Genomic DNA, 22,520 nt, shown 5'->3' with positions numbered 1-22,520 from the left:
GTTCCAATCAATGTTACCCACCTCTGTGTACCCATTTTACACTTTTATTACAACACTGCCTTCCATTGTGGCCAGTTGTTTGTGCCTGAGATCAGAGACAATGTCCTTTTCATTTGCTTATCTTTCTCAGTGACAAATTCGGTAATTTACCAAAATTAGATGTTTAGGCACCGAGTTGTTGTAGATTGTGTGCTGTTAACCAAGTGGATAATCACAGAGGTATTACAGGGGAGCAAAGAATGTTAACTCGTTTTTATCAGACATTTCCTTCTTCTGCAATATTACTTAAATGCAATGTCCTTCACCCATGTCTAGAATACTTGTCTACTGACCAATTAAGTTCTCATTCGAAGAAAGCATAATGGAAGCCCTTGTGTAAAGTAGAAAGATAAGGCTGGGATTAGAAATTCAAAGTCCTGGGCTTCCCTGGTGGTGCAGTGGTTAAGAATCCGCCTGCCAATGCAGGGGACATGGGTTCGAGCCCTGGTCCGGGAAGATCCCACATGCTGCAGAGCAACTGAGCTGGTGCGCCACAACTACTGAGCCTGCACTCTAGGACCTGTGAGCCACAACTACTGAGCCCATGCACCTCAACTACTGAAGCCCACACACCTAGAGCCCGTGCTCTGCAACAGGAGAAGCCACTGCAATGAGAAGCCCGCACACCGCAACGAAGAGTAGCCCCCACTCACCGCAACTAGAGAAAGCCTGCTCACAGCAACAAAGACCCAACACAGCCAAAAATAAAATAATGTTTTTTTAATTCCTTAAAAAAAAAAAAATTCAAACTCCTATCCCTGGCCTTCTCCACTAACCTAGTTGCATGGGTTCAGGCATGTCAGTTAATCTTTGGGGAAGACAATTTCCTCATCTGTAAAATGAAAAGTTGGTACTATATTCTCCCTAAGGTGTCTATCATGTCTAAGATCTTATCATTTTTAGCCATCACCATTATCTTTTACCACCTTTTGTTACATAACAGCTACTAGTTCAGTTTGATGAACAATTTTCCCTAGCATAGGTAACTATATGTTGAATGTTATGAGGATTTCTTGATGGCTGAAAGGTCTTAACCCAAGTAATTAACCCCCTGAGAGAGATTAAGCTGTTCACTTCTTCCTAGTCTTTCCATGCAGTCACAAAGAACAAAGTTTACTGGATGAAAAAGCACTGGGAAGATTGCTAAACCCACAGCACACCACTCCTACCAGCTGCCATCTATTCAACCAACAATATCTACTGAACCTTTATTATGTGCCAGGCACTATTCTAGGCATGAGAATACGGTGATAAACGAGACAGATAAAGACCCTGCTTTCTTGGAGCTTATAGTAGAGGAGAAAACAGATAATTAACAAGAAAATAAAGGAATTTTTGAAAGGTCGTTTTAGCTGGTCATAAGGTACAATTAGAAACAATATGACAAGGTGTTGTAGTAGGTACTTCAATGGCTAATTTAGCTGGAAGGTCTAGCTGAGGAGGTGACGTCTGAGCTGATGGCTGAAATTAGAATGACAGAATCAGTCATGCATGTAAAATCTAGGAACATCAAGAAAGCAACCCAACTGTAAGTCAGGATTTTAGTGGGACTATTTCAAGGGGAAATAACTCCTAGGAGTTATTCCGCCATTCTCCCCAGTGGCGATGACTTCTCCAAAGCTGAGGGAACTTTAGACCCAATTCAAAGTTCAAAACCTCTCTAAGGCAAAGCTACAATCCATAGATCATCTTTGACATCCTATAGCAGCTACTTTCACTTGTTTTTCCAATACACACACAAGATGGGGTTCACATTTGTAAAACAGTCCTGGGCAGACCCAGGTTTTTTATGGCCCGTGACACAACAGGGATAGGCTTTGGGTCATGAGCAACTTGTGGAACTCTGCCCCTTTTAGTCCCATTCAGATATGTATAACAGAAGGAAAGTTAATAAGAATGTCACTGTTAGACCTAGCGGTTGCCAGAGGTGAAGCAGATGGGGGGATGGGCAAAATAGGCGAAGGGGATTAAGAGGAATATAGTCAAATATTACTGTAATAACTTTGGATTTGCATAAGGTACAAAAATATTGAATCACTACGTTGTACACCTGAAACTAATATTTAAGTCAACTGATTTCAATTAAACAGAGAATGTCACTGTTAATAGCCCTAATAATTTTTCATTCACAACCTTTAGTGATTCCTTTTCAGTAACATTTGACATCTAGTGGCAGATGGAGTCATAGTAATCAGAGATCAAAGAATTAGGTCCGTGTTCCCCAGTCAGTCCACGTTTGAGCCACCCATCCTTCAGTGCCATTATATACCATTGCCTGCGGGCTCTTAATGGGAGCTCTGTCCCAGTCATGCTCCAGGGCTTAATGGATAGGACTACGACCTTGAAGTTCTGTTGACCTGAGCTCAGATCCTCGCTCTGCCATAAACTTGCATTCTCAACCTTGGGAACAATAGTACCTAACTCATAACTTCACAGCAAGTGCTATTATTATTGATAAAAATAAAAGTTATTATTGCCAGGCTTCTAGTTACCTCTTAAAAGCACCCTTCTCATTTATAACTTCAAGCATTATATCAATAGAAGGAGGCTGCTAACTCCATCTGGAAGGTCCTTTCCCACCCTTGCCCCAATCTGTCCATTTAAATCCTTTTTAGCCATCGAGGGCCAGTTCAAGTTTTGCTTCCATCCCCATCCACAGTCAACCTTCTGATTAGTTCCATCTTCTGAGATCCATGAGCCCCGACTGACACTACCAGGCTCTTTGTCCCTTCATGTCTACTTACCTGTCGCATGTCCTGTTTTCTTTCCCATCCAGCCTGTAACCTCAGGAAGGGCAAGAATCTTGCTCTTCATTTATTGTTCCTTCCTCTTCACTTAAGTGATGAATGAATAAATGAATTTTTATCCTCAGTGTGAAGCCTTCCCTTGTGCCTCTAGTTCAAATCAATGGCACCCACCTCTATGAACGCATTTCATACTTTTTTAACAGCACCACCTTGCATTACGGTTGGTTGTATGTGCGTGAGAACAGGGACACTTGTATTCAGGCAACCAAATGATAAGAATGAAGCAATCACTCATACAACTCAGTAACAAAAAACAAACAACCCAATCCAAAAATGGGCAGAAGACCTAAATAGACATTTCTCCAAAGAAGGCATACAGATGGCCAACAGGCACATGAAAAGATGCTCAGCATAGCTAATTATTAGAGAAATGTAAATCAAAAGTACAATGAGGTATCAACTCACAACAATCAGAATGGCCATCATTAAAAAGTCTACAAATAACAAATGCTGGAGAGGGTATAGAGAAAAGGGAACCCTCTTGCAGTGCTGGTGGGAATGTAAATTGGTGCAGCCACTATGGAGAACAGTATGGAGGGTCTTCAAAACACTAAAACTAGAGTTGCCATATGATCCAGCAATCCCACTCCTGGGTATGTATCCAGACAAAACTATAATTTGAAAAAATACATGCCCCCCCTATGTTCATAGCAGCACTATTCACAATAGCCAAGACATGGAAACAACCTAAATGTCCATCAACAGATGAATGAATAAAGAAGATGTGGTATATATATACGATGGAATACTATTCAGCCATAAAATGAATAAAATAATGCCATTTCCACAACATGGATGGACCTAGAGATTATCATACTAAGCGGAGTTATGTCAGACCAGAGAAAGACAAATACCGTATGGTATCACTTATATGTGGAATCTAAAAGAGGACACAAGTGAACTTATCTACGAAACAGATTCACAGACATAGGTAATAGACTTGTGATTGTCAAGGGGGAAGGGAGTGGGGGCGAGTTGGATGGGGAGTTTGGGATTAGCAGATGCAAACTATTATATATAGAATGGATAAACAAGGTCCTATTGCATAGTACAAGGAACTATATTCAATATCCTGTAATAAGCCATAATGGAAAAGAATATGAAAAAGAATGAAGCAATCTTGTGGAGAGTGAGTTTAGAACCACATAGGAGGAGATGGTTTTTTTGAAAATGTGGGTTGCAGTCTAATAGTGCATCAGGAAATCATTCTAACCCAGCGGATTACCACCAGCAATTTTTATTGGAGTAGAACTGTAGAGAACAAAATGGAAAGCATCAAGGTGGACTGCAGATAATACAATTAACAATTATTGGTGAAACACCTTACGGACCCACTCCCAGAATGTCTGATTCTACAGGTCTGGGGTAGAGACCGAGATTTTCCATTTCTAAGAAGTGTGTGTGTATGTGTGTGTGAGAGAGAGAGAACAGGATCGCAGTATAAAATGTGTTTTTACTATAGGTCACTGTCAAAGTTTGAGAAACATTGCTCTATCTCATAGATAGAAGAGTCAGGTCTAAGAGACACCTCTTCATAATTTCACCCAAAATACTCTACATATATTATCTCAGAATATTTTAAAGTCCTTATCAGGCAGATAAGAATATATGATACTATTGTCATCATAGAGTAAAAGGGGCCAAGGCATTTAAACAGAGATCTAAGGAACAGATCTTGGTTGAGCAGCCTATCTGGCTTAACACAGGCATCAAGGTAGACAGTAATTGATTCAAAATCAGAACCCAGATTCAAAACGGTTAAATTGTAATTTCTTCACTAAATAAATGAGTGCTTTCTAAGCAAATGCAAATCATGCAAACCAAGGGTCTGTGCTTATCATAAGGGTTATGAAAAAATTCTATAAAGTTGTTTTTAATTTGTCAACAAAGAATCACGTTCATACTGCTTTTAGCCTGTAAATATGCCATGGAAGTTGTCATGTTCCCAAATAAGCAACAAGAACAATAAAAGGCTGCAAATGATTAATAAGTACAGAATGGATGATATTAGAAATCTTCATCTCATGATCCCAAAGAAAGTAAGTCTGAACAACAATCAGTGGTTGGTGAAACCATTCAGTAGAGCAGGCATCAGGTGGATGCCACCCAAACACTGGCAGTCTCAGCATCGCTAACATTGGGTCAAACAGAGTTTAGGTACCTCATGACTGATGCAGTAGTAGAGCACAGCATCATCTGTGAAGTATTCTTGCCTTAAAAAAAAAAACGTAGTAGGTGCTTCCCTGGTGGCGCAGTGGTTGAGAGTCCGCCTGCCGATGCAGGGGACACGGGTTCTCGCCCCAGTCTGGGAGGATCCCACATGGCCGCGGAGCGGCTGGGCCCGTGAGCCATGGCCGCTGAGCCTGTGCGTCCGGAGCCTGTGCTCCGCAACGGGAGAGGCCACAACAGTGAGAGGCCCGCGTACGGCCAAAAAAAAAAAAAAAGTGGTGAACCTGAATGTAATCAAGGCTCTAAAGCTGATTGCCAATTTATAGGAAATATAGAGGTAATTAGAGAAGATAAATGGCAACAGGAGGCAGCAATCAGCTGAATCTATGATGTGGGCTAGTCAACAACAGTGGTACCCAGGTGAGATCCTGGAGGGCTTATTAAAACACAAATTGCTGGGCTGCATTCCCAAAGTCTGTTTCAGTAGGACTGGATGGGGCCTGAGAAGAAATTTACATTTCTCACACGTTCCCAGGAGATGCTAAAGCTGTTGCTGGTCCACACTTTGCAAACTACTGGCCTACAGGACAAAGAACCCACTATTAACCAGTGACATGAGACAGTGGGGATGTTACAGAATAAAATAAATTTAAAAGGCCTACAAGGGCTTCCCTGGTGGCGCAGTGGTTGAGAGTCCGCCTGCCGATGCAGAGGACACGGGCTCGTGCCCCGGTCCGGGAGGATCCCACATGCCGCGGAGCGGCTTGGCCCGTGAGCCATGGCCGCTGGGCCTGCGCGTCCGGAGCCTGTGCTCCGCAACGGGAGAGGCCGCAGCGTGAGAGGCCTGCGCACCGCAAAGAAAAAAAAAAAAAAAAAAAGGCCTACAAATCCAATGCAATACATGGACTTTATCTGGCCCTTGATTTTAAAAAAGCTGTAACTACAAAAAAAATTTTGAAACTGGCGAAATCTAAATATGGACTAAAGGTGGGATTAAGTTAATTATTTTGAGCATAATAATAGCATGATGATTACATTAAAAACTTTTTTGAAGTTTTTAAAGATACATGCGGAAATGTTTGTGTTTTGTTCTTTGATAAAATAATAGGATTCCTAAGGATGGATGAAAAAAGATTATCAAAATATTGATAATTGTTGGAACTTAATAGGTATCTGGGGACTTGTTATATTAGACTCTCTACTTTGGGTATTGTTTGGAAGTTTTCATGAGTTTTTTTTTTTTTAATGACCATTGCCTACACTAGACTTCTCCAAATTATAGAGAATTACATTTTCCTCATCTGGAGATCAGCCTTCCAGTGCCCTCAAAAATAAAAATCTAACACTAAGAAATAAAGATAAATTACCTTTTATGCTCCAGAAGTAGCTGTAATGAAACTATACTAAAGCCATGAAAAGTCTTCTTCAGATGACATTCAGATTTAACATACAGTTCTATAAGAATTGGTTGGTCTACTTTCTGATTCCACATTAGGTCTAGTAAAGGAAGACTGCCAAAAATAGTTATAGAGACAGCAGGAAAAGTCACAGCTCACAGCCTGACATTTATAGGACAAAAGAGAAATGTATAAATGAGTTGGATCAACACTTCAACAGTGATAGATCATTGACTAATTCATCAATAATAAAAGTGTGAGCATTTATTTATCAGTTACCATTCTAATTCCCTTATTTTAATGCTGTTAATCCACATGACAACCCACAGAAATTGGCACTGTTGTAATCTGCAGTTGACAGATAAAGAAGCTGGAGCACAGAGAGGTTAGGTAACTTGCCTAAGATCACACAGCAGAGGGCCTGTGCTCTTAACCACTTTCAGGGCCAGCTCATCAATAAAAGTTAAACGGAAGACAATGGGTGAAGCTTAACACATATCTAGGTGAAATGAAAGTATGAAAGACAGCTTAGACCTTTTTTTCTATTGAAATTTGTTTAAAGAGGTTTTAAGATGTCTAAATGGATAAACTGTCTATTTGGAAGTCTTTCTGAAGAAAGTATGATATGGTAGAAAGATCATGGACTCTGGAGTTAGAGACACCTGGGCTCAGAGTTGGGCTCCATCTTTAACCAGCTGTGAGATCTTAAGCAAGTTACTTGACCTCTCTGCTCCTTAGATTTCTCAGCTTTAAGGTGGAAGCAGTAATGCACAGCATTGTCATAGGGATCAAATGAGTTAATGGCTTATAATTTCAATTTATAAGTTCATATTCTTCCCTTATGAAAAAACCAGTGGTGCTGGATAAATGAGTTGTTACTTTATAATAGGCACAATCACTGAAATTACTAGAAGATGCATCCTAGAATGATCTTAAATAAACTGTCCTTATCCCAGAATTCAGACAAGTTAGCAGAGATGAGAGAACTGGTGGAGGGCCCCTTCAAAGGATGGTTACATGAAAGCCTACAATAATGTCTTATCTCCAGGAAAGGAAAACCAAGACATATGAGTTTGGTCCCAAGGAAATGAGCCAACATGGAAGGGAGGGGTGGGTCTGAGCAGAGCCTCTGCGCTGAGTTTGGGAAGTGGGAAGGGGAGGGACTCAGAACAAGGAAAGAGAATATTATACAAGATATTAGGATTTTTAAATTGAAGTATAGGTGATTTACAATATTGCATTAGTTTCAGGTGTATAGCATAGTAATTCAGGGTTTTTTGCAGATTATATCCCGTTTTAGGTTAATACAAGATATTGGACATAATCTCCCTGTGCTATACAGTAAATCTTTGTTGCTTATTTTATGTATAATATTTTGTATTTATTAATTCTGTACTCCTAATTTGTCCCTCTCCCCTTTGGTAACAAGTTTCTTTATCTGTGAGTCTGTTTCTGCTTTGCATATAGATTTGAATAATTTTTTAAATTACACATACAAGTGATATCATATAGTATTTGTCTTTCTGACTTATTTCACCAAGTATCTTATTCTCTTTTATGGCTAAGTAATATTCCATTGTAGTGTATGTGTGTGTATATATATACACATACATATATATACACACTACAGCTTCTTTATCCAATCATCTGTTGATGGGCACTTAGGTTGTTTCCTTGTCTTGGCTATTGCAAATAGTGTTGCTATGAACTTTGGGTTGCATGTATCTTTTCAAATTACAGTTTTTAGAAGGACTCAGTTGTGGAATTCCAATTACAGATTAGGCATATATTGAAGGAGACACTTGCAAGTTGCAGCAGGTCTTCATAAGCCCAGGCCTTAGTAATGGGTAACCATTAATAACACTGCTCTTGGCATTAAGACAGCTAACAATGAGCCAGCTTTCTTCTGTCCAGTTCTCAGGCCCGTGGTGCACATGTCAGGCTTCCTCCTAGGCCTGTCTGCTCTGTCCGCAGTTCAAAACAAGAAACTTTTCTTGGAACTGTGGACCAGCAGTATATGCATGGGCAATTCAGCTTCTTTTGTAAGGCTTTCAAAGCAGCACTGAAAGGCCTCAGGAGGATCTTCACACGCACACAGGCAGTTCTGAAAGAACCTTTAGACATGCTGACCAGGGCTGACCCCTGCAAGGCAGCAGGAGGAGCAGCGACAGCCTGCTCTGGGCCAGGCATTGGATGATGTGCCCAGGCCAGGATAAGGACCCAGCCAGCTGGACAGTGACTCTAAGAACCAGGCTTCATGGGCTTCCCTGGTGGCGCAGTGGTTGAGAGTCCACCTGCCGATGCAGGGGACACGGGTTCGTGCCCCGGTACGGGAAGATCCCACATGCCGCGGAGAGGCTGGGCCCGTGAGCCATGGCCGCTGAGCCTGCGCATCCGGAGCCTGTGCTCCGCACCGGAGAGACCAAGAACCAGGCTTCATAGGCACTAAAACATGACTGGAATTCGTATTTTTCAGTATGGAGCTACATATCAAGTCTGAGCATGGGACTTTTTATATGTTAACATAAATTAATACCATTTCTACTGACATAATGCCCTCAATATTTGCTAACTTGATGGGGTATTATTTATAAAAGCAAAAAAGAAATTGGAAGAATCTAAATACTTGTCAGTAAAAAAAAAAGTGGTGAAGAAAATGTGGAATATTCTTACGATGGAATATTTTGGTTATACAAAGAATGGACTAGATCTAAATTTATCAACAGACTAATCACAAAAAAATATAAGAATGAAAGAAGGGTAGAATATGCCCCCTATATAATTTATGTAAATGTTAAAATAGAATGCCCATAAATATATATTTGTATGTATAAAATATAAAAATAGACTGAAAGAGTATATAATGTGTGCAAACTTATAATTTGTGCATCTTGGGAAGGAACAGGAGAATCAGCCTGGATTTGCAGGTCAAAGGGGAATTCAACTTTATCTGCTATGTTTTATTTCTTTTATTTAGAAAATGTCTATTGGAAATAAATGGAGTCGGTAAGACTAGAGGTAAAAGGAACTACGCTTAAGTACTGTACTCTTGTCAATAACACCATTTCCTACAAGGATGGAGGCTCAAAATTCTGGTACTGCTATCAGGTGTACTGGAATTGAGCAACTAAGTAAATGAATGGCAGATGGTGGGATCCAGGTTTCTCACAGCTGGATTCGAAAAGTACAGATCAGCAAGGGGAGGTGGCTAGAATAATCCATGTGTTAAGGGGTTAGCGTTGGAGATGTTAGTTATGAAGTTTATGGAGAACTCACATTTAATTTTAAAATAGATTTAAGTGTATGATTAACAACTTGATATGGATCACAGATGGTTACCTATGGGAATATTTATTGATATGTGTATATACACAGGTTAGCGCACACACATATAATTCTGAGAGGGCGTAAAAGAAATGAACTGCAGTAGCAGCAAGTGCATCGAGCACCCAGATCTTGGTTTCTAATTCCATCCTCCAATAAAAGGAACAGGGGCTCCTTGGAGAAATGGGTGATTCTGAGAGGGGAGCAGAATATACACAAGCTAAGCCTGGAGCATCTTATGCCAGAAAGTTAGTAGTTCTTAAAAAATAAAAATTGCCACAATGATGGGGGCATGTTAAAGGGACCCAGGAGCGAAGTGAAAGAGCTTCCAAAAGGCCAAAGCTGGAAAAATTTGAGCAACAAAATAAAGTAGCATCGGAATATAACCCAAAGTATAAAATAGCCACGACTCCCTACTGATATAAAAAAGTAATTGGATAAATTACTAAATTCTGTGCACAATACCAAATGAGGTAGATTATGTAAATTTTGTAGACACTCCACCCTAAAGGAGGGGAGCATAACTCTCACCCCTTAAGAGTGGGCTACACATGGTGACTTCCTTCTAAAGAGTACAGTATGAAAATGGGGCTTGGGAGGTAACCTTACGGTAGAGAAACCCAACAAATACTACTTCAGCCTCATTAATATAAGGAAAATAGCACTTCTGTGATCTTTCTCCCCCAAACCCCTAACTCCAGTCTAATAATGAGAAAAATATCAAACAAATTCCAATAGGGCACATCCTACAAAATACGTGACTAATACTCCTCAAAATGATCAGGGTCATCAAAAACGAAGAAAACCTTAGAAAATGTTACACACCCAAGAGGAGCCTAAGGAGAAATGACAACTAAATGTAATACGGCATCCTGGAACAGGAAAGACATTGCATTAAGTCAAAACTAAGGAAATCTGAATACACTATGTATTTTAGCTCATAAAATGTACCAATATTAGTCCAATAATTGTAACAAATGTACCATACTAAAGGAAGATGTTAAAATCAGGGAAAACTGAGGGAGAGTGGTGGTATATGGGAACTTCCAGTACTCTGCTCGATTTGTCTGTAGGTCTAAAACTGTTCTAAAAAATAATCTATTAATTTTTTAAAAATCACTTGAAAATATGACCAAATGTTGAGTTTTCAAGCTGAGCTGTGGGGACAGTTATTTTCTACTTTGTATGTTTCTCTATTTTTTAATTTCTCAGAATTAGAAAACTAGAAATTGAGCAGAATTCTGTCCCATTATGTGAATTAGTGATTATGGTGGGCAATTTTACTCTCAGTTTTGTTTATATTAACACTGATAAAAGTCACTTATGGAATAAGGCCAAGATATAAGCTAAAAATTGCTGAACTTCTTTGTAGACAACTCTTTATATAAGTAGTAGGATGGATTTCTAAAAGTGGAATTTTATACCTACTGCCAAATTACATACTCAGCAAGGTTCTACCCAGTTTTACTGGCACCCTGTGTCTGAGTGCCCATTTCATTACTGCCTAGACACCACTAAGTATTATTATTTTTCTCTATCAGTTTCATAAGCAAAAAAGATCTGATCACATGCATTTACATTTGCAGTTCTATGAGTATTAATAGAGTTGAGCATTATTATTATCTTTCATGCTTACTGGCATTCGTTCTTCTGCTTCTATGAATTATCTGTCCATGTGCTTTGTCCATTTTCCATTGCTTTACAGAGCTCTGTACAAATGTTTGGAATATTACTGTTCTCTCCTTTCTGGTCTTCTATGACACCATTCCATACTTCCTCCTTCTGCTTCTGTGCCCACACAAAGGTTGGTGGTCCTGTGCTTTTTCCACTCTTATTCCTTCTTGAACTATCTAATCCATACAGAACTCTGACCACTCTTCCACAATGAAATCTCAAAAGGAGTAGGGACCATGACTGTCTTGTTAGCATCACCAACTGTCCTACCTTGCCTGGGAAAGAGGGGGCTCCTGGGACTTTCAGTGCTCAGACTGGGACAGTCCTGAGCAAACCGAAATGGTCAGTCACCCTGCGAGTCAGATGCTCTTTAAAAGGAATCCTTGCACATTTCTCAGTTTCATAAGGCAACTCTTTGAGGTTAGGGTTGCAACTTGTATTGATACTTTGGAACTGATTAAATGAACTGCAAATCCCAGAACGGTTCCATTCCCTGCAGTTCTGTTACCCAACCCTTTTCACCCTTTTGGTCGCTTCCTTTGCTCCAGTGTTTCTAGAGAATTGTCGACCTAAATAAAAGGGTAAAATGAGGCAAGCTCAAAATTGTAAAAAGGTGAGTTTGTTCGAGAATAGCAGGAGAACTGCAATTTGAGACACACAAACTGTAACACACTACAGGTGAGTCTGCTGAGGGTTGGAGGGAGGCTGTCTTTATGGGCAGGGAATGTAAAAAGGGCAGAGTTCAGTGAGAGTCTATTAAAGTCAAAAACAAACGGAGACCGGCTTTGAAAATTCCCTAAGCAGACAAAAACCAGTCCAGTCATACAAAGCTCAATTCAGCTTATTTTGCGAAACCAGCCCCACGTGGGTTATTTCTTGTTCATGCCTCTGGAAACCATAAGCCTAATTTCCCAGGGTTGATATGAGGCAATCCCTGACCGACTCCCTATCATTTAAGAAAATTCCAATATTATCAGTTTTCTGTCAATCAGGCTTTTACAAGAAAACAGTTTCTCAGTCCTTAAGATTTGTTTTCCTAAGGACACATGTGTGACATTTTACATTTTATATCCTCTGGTTCCATTTAAGATTGAAATTCTTTCACAGAATAATAGCTGTGCTCAGTATTTTCCAGGTAATGAAACTTTGTTACAGAGAAAAGCACATGCAGTAAGTGAAAGGTAGCAGAATTACTATTGATATAAGTAAATATCATTGATATATTATTGATATCAGTTAAATTCAGCAGTGGGTTTTAGCATGTAAATTTAACAGCCACAGTTAAACCATGAATATCAGTTTTAAGAAAAATGGTAAAATTATAATTTATATGAGCTGAGACTCTCAAAGAAGCTAGATAGAAGCATTAACTTACTCTGTTGTACAGTAAATGAAACTAGTAAGTCACTTAATCTATGACTTTACCCCCTCAGTACACTTTAGGATGAATTACCAAAGATGCCAGATCTTATGTTAACAAAAACCGCTTCATTTTGTTCATCTTTATGCTTGTACTAGTCCGCTCAGGCTGCCATAACAAAATACCATAGACTGGGTGGCTTAAACAACATAAACTTATTTTCTCACAGTTCTGGAGTTTGGAAGTCCGAGATCAAGGTGCCAGCATGGTCTGGTTGCGGTGAGGACGCTCTTCTTGGCTTGAAGACAGCTGCCTTCTCTCCGTGCTCTTGTTTGGCGAAAGGGGCTCTGGTCTCCCTTCCTCCTCTTATAAGGGCACCAGTTCTACTGGATTAAGGCTCCACCCTTATGACTTCACTTAACCTTAATCACCTCCTTAAAGGCCCTATCTCATTCACATGGGGGGTTAGGTCTTCAACATATGAATTTGGGAGGACACTTGTAGTCCATAGTAATGCTAATCTTTTTCAGAAGAGTTGAATTTAAACAACTCAAACCTGGTTATTAACACACCAATAATAATACAAATTGCTTCATTTTTTAACATTTCTATTTTATGTGTGGGTTCTCAGCTCCCCCTGAAGCGTTGCCTGTGTTCCCTGTAAAGGTTAACTCCACGCCTCTGTTGCTCTTCTAGGTCGCTAACTCAGTGAACCCAGGTTAATTCGTTTAAGCCTTTTTTTCTCCACCCTGGAAAGTGGTGGAGTTTGTTCTTATCTCACCACATAGTCTCACCTTCCTACCACCTGTAAACAACCATTTACCCATTCTTTCCTCCTTTCTATCTTGTTTCTCTTTCTTCAGTCAAGAGATGTTTCCCTTCTCTATCTATCCAGCTGTACTTCTCAGTATTTATTTCTATTACATTTCTATTACATGTATGTAATACATACATACATGTATGTATGTGTGCTTGAGTGTGCCGAGTATGTATGTTTCTCTATAAACTATGTTTAAGTAAAGTAGTGGTGCCTTCACCGCTTATATTGCCAAGTGCTTTACATTTCACAGAGTGTTTTCACCTAGAGTAACTATTTGATCCTCACAAGAAACCAGAGTAGATGTGTGACCAGATAAGTACACAAGGGTAAAATATTATCTCCGTTTACAGGTGTGAAAGCTGACATTTTATACCTAAAAATTTTTTAAATCAGCTGTGAAGATGTTTCTTGACTTTGGAAAAACATTGAGAAAATAACACTAAGTATGTGAAACAGGTTCTGCTGACTCTCGGAATGGTTTAGTTGGTCCTACTCTGCCACAGAGCACTGACTGTAAAGGTTGGCTGTGAGCTCCAGGGAATACATCACAACCATCTTTGTCTCTCCACCCAATGTCAGATAAAAAGAATGACAACACCCAGGGCCATAACACTGAACAGTCCTCGTGAACTGTGCCTTCTGGAAGTATGCAGCACACAGCTTGCACAGACATGCGTGGTGGCCCGGCCAGGGGCACTGGCTAGCAGAGCCATCACAAGTAAGCCGTCTGCAGGCACCTCAGGGGGGAGCATAGCACAATAACTTGATGAAGTAGAAAGAATGAGGTTTTTGAAAGCCCCATATTCAAGTGCTAGTATTTCCATGTCTTCTTAGAGAAGTGGTCTGGGCAAGCCAGGTGAGGTCTGTGAGCTTTGGTGCCCTCTTCTGCAACTCTCCCTATTTCACAGACTCGTGAACGTTAAATGAGATCATGTACAGGAGAAAATTGTATATATGAGTGTGGATTTTATTTTAATAAATAAAAGAGAAGCCTATAGAAAGGAAGGAATAGTTCCACCTGCCTTGTATTAGTGACTGGGTGGGAGGGAACAGGGCCTTTACAGAGTATGTGCTTCAGCTTGTTATAGCACCAGTGGTGGGGCGGGGAGGGTGATAGAATCTCTCCCTTCCAGCTTCCCCATGAGTGATGGCTCATCAACAGCAGTCCAGGGTGCACTTGCCCACCTGCCAATGAAGCCTAGCCTCCATAACCCCAGAAAGACTGCCCTCACCTGTCTTTCCTGATATCCCACAACAGAGTAAAAGCAAAGACTTACTGAGATCACCAACACCATCGAGAATACATCAACCCCTCTTCTCTGTTTGCTGCAAGAAAAACTGCATTAGCATCAGACTCAGACCCCAAAGATTCTCAGTTGCAAGCCCAGGCAGAACTAATTGCACATAAAGAGCTGGGGGCTGGGGGCAGTGGAGGGCAGGTGAAAGAATCAATGTTTGCAATGGGGAAGAAAAATCAATTGAGGGGAAACAGAATGTTATCTCTAAGCCTTTGAAAGCAGTGGCTTAGATGTATCTGTATCAGTGGCTCAGATGTATCTATAAAGAAGGAAAGGATGACACAAAGAGTAGAGAGTCCTTTTACATTTAAGTTCTCATTTATAAGGAAATCAATAGTTCAGAAAGTATTTCTTTTTTTAAAAATTGAGGTGAAATTCATATGGCATAAAATTAACCTCTATAAAGTGAACAATTCATTGGCATTAGTACATTAACAGCACTATGCAACCACCACCTCTATCTAGTTCCAAAGCATCTGGAAGTATTTTATACAGAATTTTATACACGGACACTACTGTTAAAAACAGTCGAAATTTTTCTTAGACTTTTCAACCATTTGGGCTTAACTCCAAGATTGTATTTGAGTACTCAGTTGGATTGTTGCTTCTTGCCTGACTACTATTGTATATCTTCAGTGTTTCAGGATGGGCCAAATTAAATATGTCTTTACTTAGGTGGGTGGGAGAGGTGATGATAGATTTCTACAGACAAGAGAAATCCCATATGTTTATGTTCATACGTGTATTGACAGCATGAGTAAACAATTCAATGAAAAGTTGAAAATTATTTCAGCCACATGCATTTCTTCCATACAGGGTCACACAAGCAGACTGATCAATGGTATAACTAATAAACATGGACCTCAATGCAAAACCAAATATAGTCCCTCAACTCTCCATCAAATTTCTCCAGAAACTGGCAAAGCTGTTTTAACCAAGCAAAAAAAAAAAAAAAAAAAAAAAATGATCTTCTTGAACACTGGGGTCAGAAGGATGTAGAAAATCTGATTCTTCTTCAGTTATGGGAGTGAATATTCTACGACAGTGAACAGAAAAGAATGCTTTCTTATGCATAGCTTCTGTAGCTGCCCTAGGCTCACCTACTCCCCATGGCTACAGGGCTAAGGAATAGTCTGATTAGAAAACCAAGACTGGACCTCCATCTTGCCACCTCCACTTTTACTGCTAGCATTTTAGACTTGGTCCTGCATCTCTACCCCTGCTCTGAGCCACTGACCATAGGAGCTGGACTTTGCAACTGAGTTGGACTGTATCTTCCTCTAAATTGACTGTTGCCAGTCCTGGCAGATACAGCCATGCCTTGTGTGTTACCTTATAACTGTAGACACATAGAACCCCAAAAAAAGTCTTCCTGAAAAATGTGGTAGCAAATTTCCCTTTTGCTGTTACTCTCTCTGCTATTTCTCAAATAGCGAGGTAAGATTGAGACAGAATCCTATTTTGGACTCCTGTAAAGTAACTGCTTCGTGAATTATGAGCATTCCACCCAAAGGAAGAATCAACAGAGAGAAGGAGAAGGCTTGGGGAGAACAATCCAATAAGTAACTTTAAGCCTATCTCACATTATTACTTTTCTGAAGTTCTGTATTACTTTTTATACAGTAGGCGCTCAATATAACTTGTTATTTGAATTGGATGAGGATATTTTTTCTTCTTTAATAATCTCTACTCTAAGGAACATTTTGCCTTACTATACTGATCAAATAATTCTAGTATTTGGTGCCAGCTGTCAACTCAAAAATTATTTTTAAATAGTCTTCGATTTTTTGTAATGATCTGCTGTGTTCTCTGTCCTGTCCCTTTGGTGCATGCTAACCATTACTCATGAGACCACATATGCATTGCCCATAGCAAGTGGACCTCAAATTCTAGGTTCATTTGTAACCGCATTTTAAAACCCAGATTCCTGGGCTCCCCAAGCACTGTGGTCCTTCGGTCAGAGAAGGGATCTTGTAGCTTATATTTTAACAAACACCCTGGGTGATCCAGGTGCATGTCATCATGAAGCGCATTTCAGAAACTGATCCATAAATTTGATCCTGCCCTAGACTCTGAGACCAGCCTTATTTAGAGCAAAGCACAGACGGAGAACCAACAGTAAATTGCTAATACAGAGATGATGGTCCTTCCCTGGGACATGACCTTGTTTCACTAGTCACCATTTTGTCCTCTTTCCCACTTCATGCCTGAAATCCAGCTGGTGTTGCCCTGGATCTTGGTTGCTGGGTCCATCATATTCCTGGGCCTCATTGGCTGTCGAAGAAGAATTGTCAATTACTAAATCTCATATTTAATGTTTTGCCTGTTCAGCAAGTCCTTCACCCAGTGGCCAGACTCCACTGTTTGCCTTTGGGGATTTCTCCAAAAAGTCCAACTTCTACTGCTTAGAAGTCTACTTAGTCCCTTCCCTGCCCAGGTAGGTTTGCTGGATAATTCTTCCCAGTACTAAAACCTCACTCTTCATGACAGATTTTTCTTTTTAATTTTTATTTTATTTTTTAATTTTATTTTTTGACTGTGTTGGGTCTTCGTTGCTGCACGCGGGCTTTCTCTAGTTGCGGCAAGCGGGGGCTACTCTTCGCTGCGGTGCGCGGGCTTCTCATTGCAGTGGCTTCTCTTGTTGTGGAGCACGGGCCCTAGAGCGCGCAGGCTTCAATAGTTTGGCACACGAGCTCAGTGGTTGTGGCTCTTGGGCTCCAGGGTGCAGGCTCAGTAGTTGTGGCACATGGGCTTAGTTGCTCCGTGGCATGTGGGATCTTCCTGGACCAGGGATCGAACCCGAGTCCCCTGCACTGGCAGGCAGGTTCTTAACCACTGCACCACCAGGGAAGTCCCCATGAGAGATATTTCTGACTGAGGGTGCTGACTATCCTTATCCAGAATTAGCCAAGATGAATAGGATAGTCACCAAGCTGCCTGTCCTTAAAAAGATCATCTCCCTCTGTATCTGTGGTAGAGTAAGAGGTCATGTCTGCTCATTTACCCGAGTTTAACATGAGAGATTTTAGAAAAGGAATTGTTAAGTGAAAAACAACTCTAAACAATATTATTTCTGTTGCATACAGCCTGTTGTCAAGAATAGCCCAAAACAAATGCAGATTAAAATAAACGTGCTCTAGGACTGCCGTGGTGGTGCAGTGGTTGAGAATCCGCCTGCCAGCACAGGGGCACGGCTTTGAGCCCTGGTCGGGGAAGATCCCACATGCCGCGGAGCAACTAAGCTCATGAGCCACAACTACTGAGCCTGCGCTCTAGAACCCACGAGCCACAACTACTGAGCCCACGCACCACAACTACTGAAGCCCGTGCACCTACAGCCCGCGCTCCGCAACAAGAGAAGCCACTGCAATGAGAAGCCTGTGCACTGCAACAAAGAGTAGGCCCCGCTTGCCGCAACTAGAGAGAAAGCCCGTGCACAGCAAAGAAGACCCAATGTGGCCAATAACTAAATAAATAAATGTTTAAACAATAAAAATACAATAAAAGTGCTCTTAATTGGTGTTTAGGGCTGAAGTGAAGGTTGCTGACAAAACTGGTACTTTCCCTAATTGTTACTCTACCTGCTGAGATCTGAAATATTATCTTTGAATAAAAGAAGAAGTTTCAAATAAGAATAGCACAAACACTAAGGATTTCTTTCTCTGTCTTGGTTCATCCATTTATTCAACAAATATGTTTTTTAATATTTTCTATGTGCTAGGAATAAACAGTTCTGGCCTCTGCCCTCATGGGGCTTACCATCTTGTAGTAGAGTTTAGGTCGTGAATCTATTTTGGAAACAGGTCTACCCAGGACTTTTATTCCCTCACCTGACTATGTGAGATGAAAAGGACACTGTGGGTTGCAGAGGTAGTAAGAAATGCCCCCAAGGAAGCCAAACCACAATTCTCCTTCCAACGGATACACAAGGCTGGAAGTTTATGGTAAAGGTGCTAGTCAACAGGAGGAAAGGATGAAGATGCCCACAAGTTAAATAGAAATCTTCCCATGGATACTATAAAGCAGACCAACTTGGCTTGGATAGTATAGATCTTTGTTAGAATTCTGTATGTTTCTACTAGATAAGACTAGATAAGACATGGAAGATTAATTGAAATACCAGGTGCTATATAAGCTAATATTTTTGTTAGCTTAAGTCAGTGGTTCAGGCACCAGGAGGGCTTACTAAAACACAGATTCCTCAGCCCTATGACCAGAGTTTCTGATTCAGAAGGTCTGGGGATGGGCCTGAGAACTTGCAAGCCTAACAAATTCCCAGGTAACACAGATGTTGCTGGTCTGAGGACCACATTTTTAGAACATGGGCTTAAGCAAACACTTAGAGGAGCCCTGAAAATGTTGCTCCACAAACGAGGATAGACAGCATCTTCGGGTTTAAAAATTTTAAGTACCTGTTGTTTATCTCACTACAAAATAATACATATGTATTGCAAAAAACAGTTTTAATAAAAAAGCAATAAATTCATAAAACAACCAAAGTAAATTCAAAACCATCCACCGAAAGATAGCAATGAGTAAACTTGCTGTGTATTCTTATAAAATCTCTATGTGTATGTGTTATGTTTATGTCTACAAATATATACGATCTCTCTGATATATATATAAGATATATATACAACATTGAATTCATCTTATATGTACTGTTTTGTAATTTACCTTTTCACTTAACAGTATATTATAAACATCCTTCTACATCAATACAGTTCTAAAACATAATTTGGCACATCCTTTGAATAGAGGTACCGAAATATATATAAATGTATTTAAATGTTCCCACTTGCTGGACACTTAGGTTTAACCCTTTTCTGTTCAAACAGGTTCAGCATAAATATGCTAAGTCGTTTTGTACATCCTTAATTATTTTCTAAGGACAGATTTCCAGAAGAAAAATTGCCAAAACTCATGTATGTTAAGTCTTTTAGTACATATCGCCAGACTGCCCTTCAGAGAAATATTGGATCGATTTACACAACCATCAGCTGTATAGAGGTATTTTCTCACATGTCCACATGACACTGAGCATGTGTTTTCCTTTGCCAGTTCAATAGGGAGAAAATGATACCTTGTTTATATTTTGAATTTTTTCCAGTTACCAGTGGAAACTTTATGTGATTTATAGTGACATCACATTCAGCGATCTCATACTTCTTTCATTTGTAGCTGTGTAAATCTGGGGCTTAGAATCAGACTATAAACTCTATACAAAGCAATTTTTTTTGTTTGTGAGTTTACATGTTTGATATTTCATAGAGTCCAGCATGTCATTTTTCTTTGTTACAAACAAACAAACAGAATTTCAAAATAGACAACCTTTGTTAGGTTACGTAAACTTTGGGAAATTTTCTTTGCTACAAAATTCTGTATTTTTGATTTGTCTAATGTGATATGCAATCTCAGTATGTGAATTTATTATACTACGATATAAATGGACTAATTTTACTTATGAAATAATCCATGTGAAAATGTATCCAGTGTGATTACAAGAGACAATGGATAGAACAAAGTATCTTGTTATCTATTTATTAATATTTATTGAGTGGCCATATGATATGAATACTGAAATGGACTTTCTTGGTGATACACTAAACTGAACTTTCTCGGTGATACACAGGGACTGTTAGGTGAAAAATATGGGAACATCCGAATCCCTGGAGAAGTTGAAGCGTCAGAGTTTGAAATGATTTTGGATGCTGCCATAGAGGCGAAGCTGGAGACCAAGTTACTGGAAGAGTGGTACTGTCGGGACGAGAACTCGGTGCCAGCAGCTTATTACCTCAGACCCAAATCGGAAATGCTGAAAAGCAATAAAAATGCAGTAAGCTATCTTTCTCTCCAAAGTATGCCTCTCTCCATGACTTTAAACAGTTTATGTCACCCAGGGGTGGTTTTCGCCACAGAAAGGGCACAGTAGACAGAAGATTATTCTGCCCTGGACCCTAAATTTCCTTTTAACAACTAAATCCAAAGCTAAGAAATCTTCTAATTTTTAATCCACCTTTCTTTTTTGGCATTTCAGACTTTCCTGCTGGGGTCTTTTCCTTCTTCCTGAAGTATATCTCTTAGAAGTTCCATTAATGGAGGTCTATTAGTGATAAATTCTGTTTATCTGAAAATATTTGTATTTTTCTCATTTCGCTATAATGTGTCTATATATATTCTGATTGGTGTATGTTGTGCTTCCTACATTTGCGAATTCATGCATTCTATCAGTTTTGGAAATTTCTCAGCCATCATCTCATCAAATAATGTCCCTCCTCTATTCCTTCTGTTCTTTCCTTTGCACTCTTTAATTAGATGTACAATAGATTGCCTCAGTCTATTCTCCACGTCTCTTTTTTAAATTTGTTTAACTTTTGCATTTTATTTTTTTTAATTTTATTGAAGTATAGTTGATTTACAATGTGTTAATTTCTGCTGGACAGTAATGTGATTCGGTTATACATATACATACATTCTTTTTCATTTTCTTTTCCATTATGGTTCATCACAAGATATTGAATATAGTTCCCTGCGCTTTACAGTAGGACCTTGTTGTTTATCCATTCTATATATAATAATTTGTACCTGTATCCTCCATGTCTCTTAATTGTCTTTTACATTGTCAATTTCCTTATCTTTCTGTGCTGCTGTCCAGAAAATTATTTTAGATCTTTCGTCCAGTTCATCAGTTTTCTTCTTCAGCTGTGTCCACTCTGTTCATGCTTGAGTTTTCAAGTTCAAGAGTTATATTTTTAATTTGTGAAAGATTTTTTTGGGGGGATCTTTTAAAAATCTGCCTAGCTGTTTTTTATAGTCTCTAGTTTTTTAATTCAGTATGTTCCTTTAACATTTCATACATTGTTAATTTATATTCTTGTGCCTTACGTAGAATCTTGCAGTGAGGTTGAGTCATGCATGAATATGATGGAAACATTAGCATTGTCTCTTCTCCAACTTGGTTCCCAAATGTATCAATCATGTGTCCCCCGAAACTGAATGAAGGAGGTAGAGAAAATGGGTGGGACTATTCATTGCACAGACATTTTAGAGATTAAAAGAAGGCATAGCTATCCATCCCTCTTCCAAAGAGAACATCCTTGATACATTCAGCACCCAGGCAGCTCTGACAGGAGAAGAGCCGTGGGTTAGCAACAGCTCTTCATTTAAGGACCCTGTGTCCATACTCCAATATAAAATAAAAAGTTAAAAAAAAAAAAAGAACCCTGCGTCTTTGTCATTCTGACATTTAACATAAAGCATGCTCTCCATGCAAAATGAAATCATGTCAGATTCCTCGATTTTTCTTCTTCTTCTCCACATGCATTTTTCAAAGTAATTATCTGCAAGACTATGGAGATGAACATTGGGGTAAACCCCAAACCATTCTCTTAGGTAAATATGCCAGAAGTAAAGGTAGTAGCTGGGAAAGCAGATATCAAGAAACATGATACCTCAAGAAATCAGTTTTACAAAGTTGTAAAACTTACACATATATTACTATTTAATTGGCTTTAGTTGTTCCTTCTTCATTTGATTCCATGATCGTCTAGGGAAACTTCAACTATTCTCTAAACCCCACATGATATTTCTGCATAAACTGTTGTTAAGTAAATGAATGCTTGAATAAGATTA

The 22,520-nt window shown here is 39.6% G+C and overlaps 1 protein-coding gene across 1 annotated transcript in view; it reads left to right on the top strand.

Moving 5' to 3' along the window:
* NWD2 (NACHT and WD repeat domain containing 2) overlaps nt 1-22,520 on the top strand; it is a 209,428-nt gene that overhangs the window by 169,813 nt on the left and 17,095 nt on the right. The window contains exon 4 of the mRNA XM_029235880.1: nt 20,521-20,724. Within this exon, the coding sequence (XP_029091713.1) occupies nt 20,521-20,724 (204 nt within the window). The remainder of the gene's footprint in view (nt 1-20,520; nt 20,725-22,520) is intronic.

This window comes from Monodon monoceros, unplaced genomic scaffold (assembly GCF_005190385.1).
Source record: "Monodon monoceros isolate NGI ecotype Baffin Bay Population unplaced genomic scaffold, NGI_Narwhal_1 Super_Scaffold_20, whole genome shotgun sequence".
Classification (NCBI taxonomy): domain Eukaryota; kingdom Metazoa; phylum Chordata; class Mammalia; order Artiodactyla; family Monodontidae; genus Monodon; species Monodon monoceros.
The sequence above is the reverse complement of the archived record's forward strand: the minus strand, read 5'-3'. Positions and strand labels throughout refer to the sequence as shown.